Here is a 16641-nt window from a genome sequence, read left to right as displayed (position 1 = left end):
AGGCAAAAAAATCAAACTGCTTTTGTCTCTGAGTATATTCAGTAATATTCAAACAGCCATAAGGCTGTGGATTATTCCCAAACTCCAGGCTCCTGAGCTAACAAGAGCAGAGTGTTCCCCTCTCAGAGGGAAACACAGGCGGGTGCCCTTTTACCTCTGCCAGGCGCGTGTCTCTGAAAACAGGTTATTACTCTCTCTTATAAATGGGACAGACAGAGAGGCAGGTGAGGCAGGTGTTGATCATTAGTGGGGGAGAGGCAGGTTAGGCAGGTGTTGATCGTTAATTGGGGAGAGGCAGGTGAGGCAGGTGTTGATCATTAGTGGGGGAGAGACAGGTGAGGCAGGTGTTGATCATTAGTGGGGGAGAGGCAGGTGAGGCAGGCGTTGATCGTTAGTGGGGGAGAGGCAGGTGAGGCAGGTGTTGATCATTAGTGGGGGAGAGGCAGGTGAGACAGGTGTTGATCATTAGCGGGGGAGAGGCAGGTGAGACAGGTGTTGATCATTAGCGGGGGAGAGGCAGGTGAGGCAGGTGTTGATCATTAGTGGGGGAGAGGCAGGAGAGGCAGGTGTTGATCGTTAGCGGGGGAGAGGCAGGTGTTGATCGTTAGTGGGGGAGAGGCAGGTGAGGCAGGTGTTGATCATTAGTGGGGGAGAGGCAGGTGTTGATCATTAGTGGGGGAGAGGCAGGAGAGGCAGGTGTTGATCATTAGTGGGGGAGAGACAGGTGAGGCAGCTGTTGATCATTAGTGGGGGAGAGACAGGTGAGGCAGGTGTTGATCATTAGTGGGGGAGAGACAGGTGAGACAGGTGTTGATCATTAGTGGGGGAGAGACAGGTGAGGTGAACATGGGAACACAGAAGCTGCACCCGAAACTGCATACTACATACAGCACACTAAAGTTTTAGGGTTAGGGTTAGGGTTACCCTAACCCATACTACATACTGCACACTAAAGTTTTAGGGTTAGGGTTAGGGTTAGGGTTACCCTAACCCATACTACATACTGCACACTAAAGTTTTAGGGTTAGGGTTAGGGTTTGCACGTGAGCTTTATGGTCGCGGTTCAATGATGACGACCTGTAAACAGACACAGTGGTACCTTTAATCACCCGACTGCGCCAACATGTTACTTACAGATATTTTCCTCTCTTTTATTTATACTAAGACTTCTAACACTTAAATAACATTTACAGAACGTTTAAAAGATTCCTGACAACTATTTATTTACACATTGACAAATATTTTTAGTAATTTTAACACAGCTTCTTAAGAGCTGTACAGTGGTTGTCCCTCACACTTGAAAATCTTCTCAGTCACAAATGACCGCGTCAGAAACGCCCCTTTTTTCCATGTGGCCTTATGGGATTGAAAAGTGTCCAGTGCTCGCATACTGCGTTTTTCCAAAGGAAGGAGTATGTCATCCAGGTACTATTCACATACTACTCTATGCATACTATGGATTTGGACATACTACTAATGGTGGCATAATGTTTTGACTTACTATTTAATACGTTAGTATGCGGTTTTGGACACAGCAAGAGAGTCCGTGGAAAAAGAACAGACAGTGTGTTAGGGGAAAGAGAACAGACAGTGTGTTAGGGAAAGAGGACAGACAGTGTGTTAGGGAAAGAGAACAGACAGTGTGTTAGGGGAAAGAGAACAGACAGTGTGTTAGGGGAAAGAGGACAGACAGTGTGTTAGGGAAAGAGAACAGACAGTGTGTTAGGGGAAAGAGGACAGACAGTGTGTTAGGGGAAAGAGAACAGACAGTGTGTCAGTGTGTTAGGGGAAAGAGAACAGACAGTGTGTTAGGGAAAGAGGACAGACAGTGTGTTAGGGGAAAGAGGACAGACAGTGTGTTAGGGGAAAGAGAACAGACAGTGTGTTAAGGGGAAAGAGGACAGACAGTGTGTTAGGGGAAAGAGAACAGACAGTGTGTTAGGGGAGAGAGAACAGACAGTGTGTTAGGGAAAGAGGACAGACAGTGTGTTAGGGGAAAGAGGACAGACAGTGTGTTAGGGGAAAGAGGACAGACAGTGTGTTAGGGGAGAGAGAACAGACAGTGTGTTAGGGAAAGAGGACAGACAGTGTGTTAGGGGAAAGAGGACAGACAGTGTGTTAGGGGAAAGAGGACAGACAGTGTGTTAGGGGAGAGAGAACAGACAGTGTGTTAGGGGAAAGAGAACAGACAGTGTGTTAGAGGAAAGAGGACAGACAGTGTGTTAGGGGAAAGAGAACAGACAGTGTGTTATGGGAAAGAGGACAGACAGTGTGTTAGGGGAAAGAGAACAGACAGTGTGTTAGGGGAAAGAGAACAGACAGTGTGTTAGGGGAAAGAGGACAGACAGTGTGTTAGGTGAAAGAGAACAGACAGTGTGTCAGTGGAAAGAGAACAGACAGTGTGTTAGGGGAAAGAGGACAGACAGTGTGTTAGGGGAAAGAGAACAGACAGTGTGTTAGGGGAAAGAGGACAGACAGTGTGTTAGGGGAAAGAGGACAGACAGTGTGTTAGGGGAGAGAGAACAGACAGTGTGTTAAGGGGAAAGAGAACAGACAGTGTGTTAGGGGAAAGAGGACAGACAGTGTGTTAGGGGAAAGAGGACAGACAGTGTGTTAGGGGAAAGAGAACAAACAGTGTGTTAGGGAAAGAGAACAGACAGTGTGTTAGGGGACAGAGAACAGACAGTGTGTCAGTGGAAAGAGAGCAGACAGTGTGTTAGGGAAAGAGGACAGACAGTGTGTTAGGGGAAAGAGGACAGACAGTGTGTTAGGGGACAGAGGACAGACAGTGTGTTAGGGGAGAGAGAACAGACAGTGTGTTAGGGGAAAGAGGACAGACAGTGTGTTAGGGGAGAGAGAAACGACAGTGTGTTAAGGGGAAAGAGAACAGACAGTGTGTTAGGGGAAAGAGGACAGACAGTGTGTCAGTGGAAAGAGGACAGACAGTGTGTTAGGGGAAAGAGAACAGGCAGTGTGTTAGGGGAGAGAGAACAGACAGTGTGTTAGGGGAAAGAGGACAGACAGTGTGTTAGGGGAGAGAGAAACGACAGTGTGTTAAGGGGAAAGAGGACAGACAGTGTGTTAGGGGAAAGAGAACAGACAGTGTGTTAGGGGAAAGAGAACAGACAGTGTGTTAGGGGAAAGAGAACAAACAGTGTGTTAGGGGAGAGAGAACAGACAGTGTGTTAGGGGAAAGAGGACAGACAGTGTGTTAGGGGAAAGAGAACAGACAGTGTGTTAGGGGAAAGAGGACAGACAGTGTGTTAGGGGAGAGAGAAAAGACAGTGTGTTAGGGGAAAGCGAACAGACAGTGTGTTAGGGGAAAGAGGGCAGACAGTGTGTTAGGGGAAAGAGACCAGACAGTGTGTTAGGGGAAAGAGAACAGACAGTGTGTTAGGGGAAAGAGAACAGACAGTGTGTTAGGGAAAGAGGACAGACAGTGTGTTAGGGGAAAGAGAACAGACAGTGTGTTAGGGGAAAGAGGACAGACAGTGTGTTAGGGGAAAGAGAACAGACAGTGTGTTAGGGGAAAGAGAACAGACAGTGTGTTAGGGGAGAGAGAACAGACAGTGTGTTAGGGGAGAGAGAACAGACAGTGTGTTAGGGGAGAGAGAAAAGACAGTGTGTTAAGGGGAAAGAGGACAGACAGTGTGTTAGGGGAAAGAGAACAGACAGTGTGTTAGGGGAAAGAGAACAGACAGTGTGTTAGGGAAAGAGAACAGACAGTGTGTTAGGGGAAAGAGAACAGACAGTGTGTTAGGGGAGAGAGAACAGACAGTGTGTTAGGGAAAGAGAACAGACAGTGTGTTAGGGAAAGAGGACAGACAGTGTGTTAGGGGAAAGAGAACAGACAGTGTGTTAGGGGAAAGAGGACAGACAGTGTGTTAGGGGAAAGAGAACAGACAGTGTGTTAGGGAAAGAGGACAGACAGTGTGTTAGGTAAAGAGGACAGACAGTGTGTTAGGGGAAAGAGAACAGACAGTGTGTTAGGGGAAAGAGAACAGACAGTGTGTTAGGGGAAAGAGGACAGACAGTGTGTTAGGGGAAAGAGGACAGACAGTGTGTTAGGGGAAAGAGAACAGACAGTGTGTTAGGGGAAAGAGAACAGACAGTGTGTTAGGGGAAAGAGGACAGACAGTGTGTTAGGGAAAGAGGACAGACAGTGTGTTAGGGAAAGAGGACAGACAGTGTGTTAGGGGAAAGAGAACAGACAGTGTGTTAGGGGAAAGAGAACAGACAGTGTGTTAGGGGAAGAAAACAGACAGAGAGAGAGAGAGATTGTGTATGTGTGAGCGTGAGTGCGTTTTCTGGTACCTTCTGTCTCTTGCGGAGAGTAAAGTTCTTCCACAGGAGCAGTCTGAGCTGTGTCAGGAGACTCATTATGGGTCTGTCACTGGCCCACCAACACGTTTCTATGGCAACAGGCTCTTAATTAACCTACAGGGGGTGCAAAAGGAGATTCTTATAATGTTAACACACACACACACACACACACACACACAGCCTGCACACACACACACACAATCCAGAGTGAAAACTGTTCATTAGAACAGCAGTAAATACCATTGCCCTTTTACTGGATTTGTGAGTCCACATCTCAGTGTTACCAGGGGAGGGTTTGGGTGTACAATCTCATTAAACATCTTCCTTGATATGTATGCTCTCATTAAACACATTCCTTTACCCATACACTCTCATTAACCACCTTACTTTACCTGTATACTCTCATTAAACACCTTAATTTACCTGTACACTCTCATTAACCACCTTAATTTACCCATACACTCATTAAACACCTTACTTTACCTGTACACTCTCATTAAACACCTTACTTTGCCCATACACTCATTAAACACCTTACTTTACCCATACACTCTCATTAAAAACCTTAATTTACCTGTACACTTTCATTAAACACCTTAATTTACCTGTACACTTTCATTAAACACCTTACTTTACCTGTACACTTTCATTAAACACCTTAATTTACCTGTGCACTCTCATTAAACACCTTAATTTACCTGTACACTCTCATTAAAAACCTTAATTTACCTGTGCACTCTCATTAAACACCTTAATTTACCTGTACACTCTCATTAAAAACCTTAATTTACCTGTACACTCTCATTAAAAACCTTAATTTACCTGTATACTCTCATTAAACACCTTAATTTACCCATACACTCATTAAACACCTTACTTTACCCATACACTCTCATTAAACACCTTAATTTACCTGTGCACTTTCATTAAACACCTTACTTTACCTGTACACTTTCATTAAACACCTTAATTTACCTGTACACTCTCATTAACCACCTTACTTTACCCATATACTCATTAAACACCTTACTTTACCCATTGTCAGGGTTCCTGCATGAACTATTTCCCCTGTTGTGCCCCTGCTGGCCATGTTGGAGTTAGCTGTCATTTGTTTTTGGTTTTGTCATGTGCTTTTGTTTATTTTGGTTTTCCATGTGCCCTGGCCCCGCCCCTCACTTGTCATTGTGCTCACCTGTGTCTCGTTGAAGTTGTAATTAGTCTGTCTATTTAAACCCTGCCTGTTCTACCCTTTGTTTGTCAGTTTGTACCGCTTTCCACAGTGTGTCGTGCCAGCCTTTTGTTATCTTGATTGTCTTCTGTTCTTGACCTCTGCCTGTTTTTTGACTTTGTTTGCCTGTTGGATTTTGCCTCTTCTGCCTGCCTGCCTTGCCCTGCACCTGGTTTTGAATCTTTTGCCTGTCTCTGGAATTTGCCTTTGCCTTCTGTTTTTGGATTGTTCACTTGCCTCTGACTGCTCTATGGTATGACCCCTGCTTGTTTTTTGGATTCCGATTTCGGTCAAGTGTATTGAAAGACTTTTGCCTGGCAAAATAAACATCTCATTAATTTCAGTGAGTCTGCAATTGAGTCCCCTGTTTTCCCTGACAACACGAACTGACCATAATGGATTCAGCAGACCCCAGCCAGCTTCGAGAGGTTCTCGCTCGACAGGGTGAAATGTTGGGAAGACATGAGGGCCATTTTGCCAGCATAAACCAATCAATGGAGGCCTTCTCTGCCACTCTGACCAGCATGACTTCCCAGTTACAACAGATCCAGCTGGCACTGAAACCTAGCCATGCACCACCAGTAACGTCATCCGCACCCCAGCAAACCACCCAGCAAACCCCTCCAGCTCAGCCGGCCCGAGAGCCCCGCCTGCCACCACCCGAATCATACAACGGCGAACCAGGAACCTGCAGGTCCTTCCTCTCGCAGTGCTCTCTGGTTTTCGAACTCCAGCCCACTACCTTTCCCACTGATCGAGCCCGGATTGCATATATCATCACTTTACTGTCTGGCCGAGCAAGAGAGTGGGGAACGGCAGTGTGGGAGACTCAGGCTCCATTCTGTAACAGCTACCAGGCATTTTGTGATGAGATGAGGCGGGTCTTTGACCGTTCCCAGCATGGGAGAGAGGCCGCCAGAGAGTTGCTGAGAGTCCGGCAGGGAGTCCGCTCAGTCTCAGATTATGCTATCCAGTTCCGCACTCTTGCCACCACGACCAACTGGAATACAGAGGCCCAATACGATGCCTTCCTGAACGGTCTGTCTGAGGCCATTAAGGATGAGCTAGCCACCCGGGAGCTACCAACTGGCTTTCAGGATCTAATAGATTTGGCCATACGAATCGACAACCGCATGAGGCAACGCCGTCAGGAATGGAGTACTGAAGGATCACGGGGTACCTCCAGGAGTCATGTGTTCACTCGCCAGCCTGAGTCAGGGTCATCTTCACCAAGTCATCTGTCACCATCAACTGTCCCTCCAGAGCCCATGCAGGTCGACCGCACCCGTCTGTCCGTCTAAGAGAGGCGAAGGAGGATCAGCAGCAACTCCTGCCTATACTGTGGTCAGCCTGGCCACTTTGTGTCCACCTGTCCGGTAAAAGCCAACGCTCACCCGTGAACAGGGGATTACAGGTGAGCAATACTCCTCTTTCCCGATCCCCTACCACACGTACTCTGTTCCCAGCTTACCTTGTCACTGACAGCCATAGACACATTATTTCAGTGCTCATCGACTCTGGGGCAGAGGGGAACTTTATGAACGCAGGCCTGGCCGCCCGACTCGGAATCCCTGCCACTCCACTGCAGTCCCCAGTGGAGGCCAATGCACTAACGGGAGTAAGGCTTGCTCGGATCACTCACACAACAGCTCCGGTGAGACTTCTCATTTCTGGAAATCACTGGGAGAATATTGTATTTCATTTGATTGATTCACCTCAGGCATCTGTTGTTCTAGGCCATCCCTGGCTAGCTCAGCACAATCCCCACATTGACTGGTCCCGTAATAAGGTTCTAGAATGGAGCTCCTTCTGTTCAAATGACTGCCTCCGTGCTGCTCAGGCTCCTTCAACCCCCGTTCCCTCATCTCCAGAGGAGCCTCCTGACCTGTCCTCAGTTCCTCCTGAATATCGGGATCTCAGCATGGTGTTTAGTAAAGCACGAGCCACTTCTCTGCCACCTCACCGTCCATATGATTGTGTCATAGAGCTGCTTTCTGGGACTTCACCACCCAGAGGTCGTTTGTACTCCCTGTCACCACCAGAGACTGAAGCCATGAACAGGTACATACAGGACTCTCTAGCAGCTGGCATAATTTGCCCTTCCTCTTCCCCAGCGGGAGCGGGGTTCTTCTTTGTGGCCAAGAAGGATGGGACTCTTCGTCCCTGTATTGATTACAGGGGCCTCAATGAGATCACTGTAAAGAACCGCTACCCGCTTCCCCTAATGTCGTCTGCTCTTGAACTGCTGCAAGGTGCCACAGTTTTCTCCAAACTTGATCTCCGCAACGCCTACCATTTGGTCCGCATAAAGGAGGGAGATGAGTGGAAGACTGCCTTCAATACCCCATCAGGCCACTATGAGTATTTGGTTATGCCATTTGGTCTCACTAATGCCCCTGCCGTCTTCCAATCCTTTGTTAATGACATCCTTAGAGATATGCTAAATCTGTTTGTCTTTGTCTACCTGGATGACATCTTAATATTTTCCAGATCACTCCCTGAACACATCCAACATGTCCGACGGGTGCTCCAGCGTCTCTTGGAGAATCAGTTATTTGTGAAGGCAGAGAAGTGCGAATTCCACAAGAGCACCATCTCGTTCCTGGGCTATGTGATCACGGCAGGAGGGATTCAAATGGATCAGCAAAAGATAAAGGCGGTGGAGAATTGGCCCCAGCCCACTTCCCGTCGCGACTTGCAACGGTTCTTAGGGTTTGCCAATTTTTATCGCCGCTTCATTCGCAATTTCAGTACCCTGGCAGCCCCCCTCACCTCCCTGACTTCATCCAAACTGAGATTTTGTTGGAACCCAGCTGCCGAGAGGGCATTCTCTGAGTTGAAGAGGCGGTTCACCTCGGCTCCCATCCTCATCCAGCCTGATCCTGCCCGCCAATTCATTGTTGAGACGGACGCATCTGACGTGGGAGTGGGTGCCGTTTTGTCTCAGTTTTCTGCTGTTGACGGAAAACTACACCCTTGTGCCTTCTACTCCCACAGATTAACCCCCACGGAGAGTAATTATGACATCGGAGACCGGGAGTTACTGGCTGTCAAACTTGCTCTGGAGGAATGGAGGCACTGGCTCGAGGGGACGAGTTCTCCTTTCTTGGTTTGGACAGATCATAAGAACCTTGAATATATCAGGTCTGCAAGACGTCTCAATTCCCGTCAGGCCCGCTGGTCTCTCTTTTTTGCTCGCTTTAACTTTACCCTGTCTTATCGCCCTGGTTCCAAGAACTGCAAACCAGATGCCCTCTCCCGTCAGTTTCAGGCATCTGAGGAGACGCCGGAGGTCACTACAATTCTCCCCGAGCGATGTCTGGTCGCAGCTGCTCGATGGGATATCGAGTCGGTGGTCCGATCTGCACAGCAGGGTAAGTCTGGACCCAGCTCTTGTCCTCCTAACCTCCTGTATGTTCCTCAATCTGTCCGCTCCCAGGTTCTCCAGTGGGGACACTCCTCAAGGCTCTCCTGTCATCCTGGGATCCGACGTACGGCTACCTTCATCACTCGGATGTTCTGGTGGCCTTCCATTAGGGACGATGTTCATAGTTTTGTCTCAGCCTGCCCAGTCTGCGCCCAAAACAAGTCCTCCAACCGACCCCCTTCAGGCCTACTACAGCCTCTGACAGTTCCCAAGAGACCCTGGTCCCACATAGCACTGGACTTTGTGACTGGATTGCCTCAATCTAATGGTAACACCACCATATTAACTATCGTGGACCGTTTTTCAAAATCTGTGCATCTGGTCCCTCTTCCCAAGCTACCCTCTGCTAAGGAGACTGCCCTCCTCCTCATTCAGCATGTTTTCAGGCTTCATGGTTTACCCACGGAAGTAGTGTCAGACAGAGGACCACAGTTCACCTCTCACTTCTGGAAGGCTTTTTGTAAGTTGCTTGGAGCAAAGGTTAATCTCTCCTCTGGTTTTCACCCACAGACTAATGGCCAGACTGAACGGGCCAACCAACAACTGGAAGTGATGCTCCGCTGCCTGTCCTCCCAAGAACCCTCCTCCTGGAGCCAACAACTTCCCTGGGTTGAATATGCTATTAACTCCCTACCCTCTTCCTCCTCTGGTCTGTCCCCTTTTCAGTGTTGCCTGGGCTATCAGCCCCCCCTGTTCCCTGCCCAGGAGGAGGAGGTCGGAGTCCCTTCAGCACAAGCATTCATCCGGAGATGTCTACGGACCTGGAAGCGTGCTCGGAGGGCCCTGCTTCGTTCCACAGCCAGGATAAAACTACATGCTGATCGTCATCGCCGCACGGCTCCTCGCTATCGTCAAGGTCAGCGCGTGTGGCTTTCCGCCCGCGACATTCCCCTGAGGGTGGATTCCCGCAAGTTGGCCCCTCGTTTCATTGGTCCCTTCCCCATCGCCAAGGTGATCAGTCCTGTCGCTGTGAGGCTGAGACTCCCCTCCACTCTCCGTCGTATCCACCCTACATTTCATGTCTCACAAGTTAAGCCCTTCATCCGCAGCCCCCTCTGCCCTGCTCCCAAGCCCCCTCCTCCCCCCCGCCTCATTGATGGCTCAGAGGCCTTCACGGTGCGCCGTTTATTGGATGTGCGGCGCCGGGGTCGCGGACTTCAATACCTCGTTGACTGGGAGGGCTATGGTCCTGAAGAGAGGTGTTGGGTCCCAGGTCGGGACATCCTTGACCCCACACTCATCCAGGAATTCCACCGTCTCCATCCCACACCACCCGTTGGGACGCCAGGAGGCGCCCGTAGGAGGGGGGGTACTGTCAGGGTTCCTGCATGAACTATTTCCCCTGTTGTGCCCCTGCTGGCCATGTTGGAGTTAGCTGTCATTTGTTTTTGGTTTTGTCATGTGCTTTTGTTTATTTTGGTTTTCCATGTGCCCTGGCCCCGCCCCTCACTTGTCATTGTGCTCACCTGTGTCTCGTTGAAGTTGTAATTAGTCTGTCTATTTAAACCCTGCCTGTTCTACCCTTTGTTTGTCAGTTCGTACCGCTTTCCACAGTGTGTCGTGCCAGCCTTTTGTTATCTTGATTGTCTTCTGTTCTTGACCTCTGCCTGTTTTTTGACTTTGTTTGCCTGTTGGATTTTGCCTCTTCTGCCTGCCTGCCTTGCCCTGCACCTGGTTTTGAATCTTTTGCCTGTCTCTGGAATTTGCCTTTGCCTTCTGTTTTTGGATTGTTCACTTGCCTCTGACTGCTCTATGGTATGACCCCTGCTTGTTTTTTGGATTCCGATTTCGGTCAAGTGTATTGAAAGACTTTTGCCTGGCAAAATAAACATCTCATTAATTTCAGTGAGTCTGCAATTGAGTCCCCTGTTTTCCCTGACACCCATACACTCATTAAAAACCTTAATTTACCTGTACACCCTCATTAACCACCTTACTTTACCTGTGCACTCTTGCCGAACACTTTTATTTACCTGTACATGTTTATTAAACACCTTCCTTTCCACTGAAATAACACAAGACCCTACATACACACACACACACACACATTATAATGCTTTTGTCAGTGCTGTAGGAATTCTGTTCTGGAGAGGAAACTCCAGCTTCACTACATGGCATCAATACAAAAAAGAACTGCTCTCATGGAGTATCAGTGCAATCACAGCTATTGAAACGTGCAGACACCAAGTACAGAAACATACAAACACTAAGTACAGAAACATACAAACACTAAGTACAGAAACAAACAGGCACTACGTACAGAAACATACAGGCACTACGTACAGAAACATACAGACACTAAGAACAGAAACATACAAACACTAAGTACAGAAACATACAGACACTAAGAACAGAAACATACAGGCACTAAGTACAGAAACATACAGGCACTAAGTACAGAAACATACAGACACTGAGAACAGAAACATACAGGCACTAAGTACAGAAACATACAGGCACTAAGTACAGAAACATACAGACACTATGAACAGAAACATACAGGCATTAAGTACAGAAACATACAGGCACTAAGTACAGAAACATACAGACACTAAGAACAGAAACATACAGGCACTAAGTACAGAAACATACAGGCACTAAGTACAGAAGCATACAGGCACTAAGTACAGAAACATACAGACACTAAGAACAGAAACATACAGGCACTAAGTACAGAAACATACAAACACTAAGTACAGAAACATACAGACACTAAGAACAGAAACATACAGGCACTAAGTACAGAAACATACAGGCACTAAGTACAGAAACATACAGACACCGAGAAGCACAGAAGTGTACAGGCACTAAGTACAGAAACATACAGGCACTAAGTACAGAAACATACAGGCACTAAGTACAGAAACATACAGGCACTAAGTACAGAAACATACAGACACTGAGAAGCACAGAAGTGTAGAGAATAGGACGACACTGTGCATGTTTGAATTACGCGGGAGCATTCAGAGATCAGCTGACACAGGCGACATCAGGAGTGTTTATACGACTTTCTTGCACGCGGCACTACCTGCAATGCACTTGGTACTTTCTCGTTTTTATTCTGGTATTAGTTCTTATTGTACTTTTTATCTATTTTATTCTTATCTCTGTTTTGCACAGACTAATGAGTTGGACCAGGTTTACATTTCACTACAAGTTGTGTAGTGTTTACGACTAGGTATATGACAAAATTCTTGAATCTTGAAAATACGATTGTATGAAGAAGGCCATGAGTCCAACACAGGACAAGGCTGCACCCCTGAAATCAATGACAGGAGATCAAATTTAGGGCAGAGGCAAGCAGAGGGAGAGATGGACGGAGCACTATTCCAGACTCTACGCAAGATAAAATGATGCGTCCAGCACTTCCCTCAATGTCATAAAATGTCTCCTCAGAATGGAGGGGCTGGATGACGTGCCTGTTCTGGAGGAAGGTGGCGAGACAGAGGACGAGTACCAGCTCAGGATGGGAGACCGCCCGACGTCATCACATCCAGGACGAGTGCTCTGATGACCCACCTGTTCAACCCCCTGAGCTGCTGCTGGGAGGAAGGTGCTATATTCCACGGGCCTGGAGCCATGGGGGGAGGGGGGGATTTCCTTCAGTAATTTGGTCCTACTAGGCTAACCCAAGAAATCCATTTACTTAAATAACATGGATCAGATCTGCGCAAGCCAGAGGCGACTTAGCTCTTTCACCTGAAGCGAGCCTCTCAGATTTATGCAGTAGGCTGCCAACCATAGAAGTCCAGTGAGGTTGCAAGTCCTCACAGAAGTCCAATCTGGTACTGCTTGACAGTTTCTACCACCTGAAACTGACCGATCTAGACAAGAAAAGTGGATGATTCAGAGTATTGTCAACACATACTCTACCAGTCTGACAATAACGCCTACTGATCTGATTTGATTAACATGGGGGGGGGGGGGGGGGGGGGGGGTCAAGCAGAGCAGTGTGTGAAACCTTCTGTTCAACATAGAGAGATGTTTTCAGTGACCATGGAAGGAGCATGTTGCACAAGAGGAAGGCACAGCTATTTCAGCTGGTCCTTTTGAAAGGGACCGTAGGACAAAGATTCATCCGGAGTGGAGAGACTTCTAAGGAGGTTCAAAGTGTCCTTCAGACAGCTGCAGCTGTTCTGAGTCAGGGCAGGACGAAGATTTTTTTTTTTTTTTTTTTAATTAGTCTGTTTGCTGTCTTTGGTCTAATCAACTTTGGTCTAATCACAGTTTGGCCTTTTTACTGGTTAACACCTCTGACTGTGTATCTTAGGTTCATGTATGTTTGGCCATTCAATTTTTGATTGATAATAGGAAAATGGATAGGAATCAAACTGTTATTGGATTTCTGATTTGATGCATCCAAGTAGAAAATGGGACAGCCCACTATCTAAATTTCTTTTTTTCCTTTTATAATAGACTGGCCTAAGGTATGAATCATGTTTTTTCATGTGAGTTTAGAAACGCATTCATATGCTCGGGCAAATAGGATGAACTGTAGGGAATGGGAGTTGACTGTGTAGTTTTGTTTGCTTTCAAAGGTTGGAAGTTTTTTGTCTGTATTTAGCATTTGTTTGTTGTTGGTATGCTGCTGTTTGGTTCATATCTTAATATTTGGATATTGGCTAGAAATAGAAGTATAAATCCAGGGACTGTGCAGTTATGAAGTATAAAAACAGACGAACTGTACATTATTCCGGTTCTCTCTGATTAATAAAGATCATTAGCTGGTTTGGTTTTGTGTCATTTATTTTTGATCAGTTTACATTATGTGACACTTTATCCTATCCTTTTGTAGTGTTTACAAATCATTGTTTATTTTAATCATTATATGTATGTGTCAGATTCATTTAGTTTAAGTCTTACACTTTGGACTGACAGTATGCTGGTTGCTGTCTACTCTAATTCTCCTTCAGGAACATAAATTCCAAGAGGTGAGGTGTTGGGGAGATAATGAGCTGTTATCCCTTGAAGAAGACGAGTTATATAGCTGTGGTTGTCTTAATATTTGTGCTGTGTTCTTCTCCTTATTAGTTTTGTGTTATTATTGTTCATGTTTATGAAGACTGGCCTATGAAACCTTGGTCTGTCCGGCAGTCTGGGAATGGAGAGGGGATCTAAACCCTAAAGGAGGATTCCTGATGTGTGACTGTCACCTGTTGTACATAGAGGGTCTCATAATCATTCATTTTTGAGATGTTTTACATCATTTGAAACTTCTAACCCTTGCTAATTCCAGTTATGGTATTATTTTTAATTTTCTTCCAATCAAATGTTGGTACTCAATGAAGAGGTAATCATGCTGTATTTTTGCATTTGACTGTGATGTAAAATTTTCTGGCTACATTTATTACTCTTTCACATGCATATCACATTTACTCTCTAACTCTCTTCCAACACTTTTTTTCTCCTTTTCCATCTGTTCCTTTAGGTTTAGGTAGGGCCCATGGTTGGCATCTTCCTCTCTGTCATACCGGAGTATCTTTGGTCTGACAGAGGCGATGGACCCTTGCCGCCAGTCTGACGGCAGGCCGCTCAGCCCGGCACATATCTGAAGGCTAAACCAAGTGCACGAGGCCTCCAACAGAGAGGAGCAAATTCAAAACATGATGTATTACATAGCAAAAAACGTGATGTCTCAGGGTGCCAAAACCCCTGCCATTGTCATTATAAAACCTGGCACTGTCATTAACAACCACGAAGGGGAGATGGAGTGACAGTGTGTGTTCCTGGTCTGCGCCATCACAGACAACCCCTCACTAGATCCAGACATCTGCAGGCGTATCAGCAAGGCTCCCTGACAAAGGCTGTCAGACAAAGTGTGGAACAACAGAAAGGTGACAACTACCTAACTGTGCCTACATAATCAGCACGCTCTTTTAAAGCCGAGAATCCCAGACTTTGCATGCCTCAAAGTACAGGAGACTCAGCACCTTCCAGCTGCACTGTAACAGATGCACTCTTGGGATGTGCTAGTACAACTGGAGCATGCTCACCAGGATGCTCACCCCTCTACGCCACCGTTGGCTGAGATGGGCGGGGCATGTGAATGATGACAGGGCTCCCAAAGATGTCTGGATAGTGAGCTGGCCTTTGGTAAGAGTGCCACCCGGATGTCTGCAGATGAGACCCAAAGGCTTTGGACATTGATTTGGATAGAGGTGTCTGCTAAACGAATATGTGTAAACGTGTGAGTGATGGGATCAGCCAGGGTCAGGAGCCACAAGAGTCAAGCACTGAACACATGTCTCCAAGCAGGTGAAGATTAACTGTGCTTGTTTCCAGAGATGAAACACGCGCAATCCCTGTCACTGTGGCTGCCATTCTCACGTGGGTCTGTACAGCCACAGCCAACGCTAAGACAGTGACAGTGTCCCGGTCTCTCTGGGCACAGGTTCATGCCCTGCCAGGACAGATGGACAGTTAGTGATTCTGGAGTTAGATTAACATTATTTTCCTATTTCCTATTTCCTAATTTAGCCAAGTTTAATTCTCTCTCTCTCTCTCACACACACACACACAGACACACACACATGCATTCACACATATATGCATGCACAAGCAGGCACTGCATGTGCACTCATGACAGCACACATACAGTACACACGCATACACACATCTGCAGGCATGCACACATGCATGCAAGAACAACAAATAACTAAACAGCCACGCCAGGGACAGAGATTGTGTCTGTGTGTGTGTGTGTGTGTGTGTGTGTGTGTGCGTGTGCGTGTGCGTGTGTGTGTGCGTTTGGGCTGGTGAAGGGGAGAGGTAGTGTTTTTGTTGTTGGTTTTAATTAACCCTTTAGGGAAAGGTTATTCTCCGGATCCCAAAAGCGTGAACACCTTCATTTTTCTGGAACACATACTTCCTGGTATATTCCTGGAATACACACCTCCACGAATTTCTTTGACACTTGTATGATTGATAAAACTGCAGATTTTCTCTTTTTGGTTTGTATTACGAGTCATACCAGCCTACCCTTTGATGATGCCTTATTTGAATGATGTTGATGATGTTTATGAATCAGTGGAGGACTAGGACAGTGTAAAATAAACTCATCATTACACACACGTTGTCTAAACATCACACCCACACCCTCACCCAGTCTCTCAGACATAAAAGCTATGATAATTCAAAGGTTTGATAACTCGAAGGTATGTCGTGTGTTAAACTAGAGAAATTATTCAAGACCAGCACAATGGGAGAGGGTACAGATATTCACTGAGAACCTCAGGAGAAATACATGACAGGACAGTAGACTACAGATGTAAGTGCAGTCCATAAAAAACATGTGAAATTGAAATGGATGTAAACATGTTAGTGGTGACCAGAAAAGACAGTGACAGTGCTGTATAAAGTACCCTTTTGCCAAACTTGAGTAAAAAATACCTCTCTGGAAAATGATTCAAGTTAAAGCAACCAAAGACAAAACCACTCAGGTAGAACTTGTAAAGGATATGATATTACTTGAACTTCAGTATCAAAAGCACAACTGAATGACATTCAGGACAACTAATGAAAAAGTAACAGGACTCTTCTTCATCCTTGTATATGTTTTATATTATGGTTTCAGATATGATCATCTTTCATTCAAACTGTTGATAAAAATCCAGTCTGCCATCATCATTGTGCCAATCAAAGGATTTTCTTTCTTTTTTTTTAA

The 16641-nt window shown here is 46.4% G+C and overlaps 1 protein-coding gene across 1 annotated transcript in view; it reads right to left on the bottom strand.

Annotated features, from left to right (window-relative positions):
- The window catches only part of LOC115817135 (phospholipid-transporting ATPase ABCA1), a 146106-nt gene that overhangs the window by 124459 nt on the left and 5006 nt on the right, over positions 1–16641 (bottom strand). Inside the window, exon 2 of the mRNA XM_030780379.1 lies at positions 4315–4437. Coding sequence (XP_030636239.1) covers positions 4315–4380 — 66 coding nt within the window. The 5' untranslated portion in view covers positions 4381–4437. The remainder of the gene's footprint in view (positions 1–4314; positions 4438–16641) is intronic.

Source organism: Chanos chanos, chromosome 7, assembly GCF_902362185.1.
Source record: "Chanos chanos chromosome 7, fChaCha1.1, whole genome shotgun sequence".
In the NCBI taxonomy this organism is placed as follows: Eukaryota; Metazoa; Chordata; class Actinopteri; order Gonorynchiformes; family Chanidae; genus Chanos; species Chanos chanos.
This window is presented reverse-complemented; position numbering and strand designations above follow the sequence as displayed.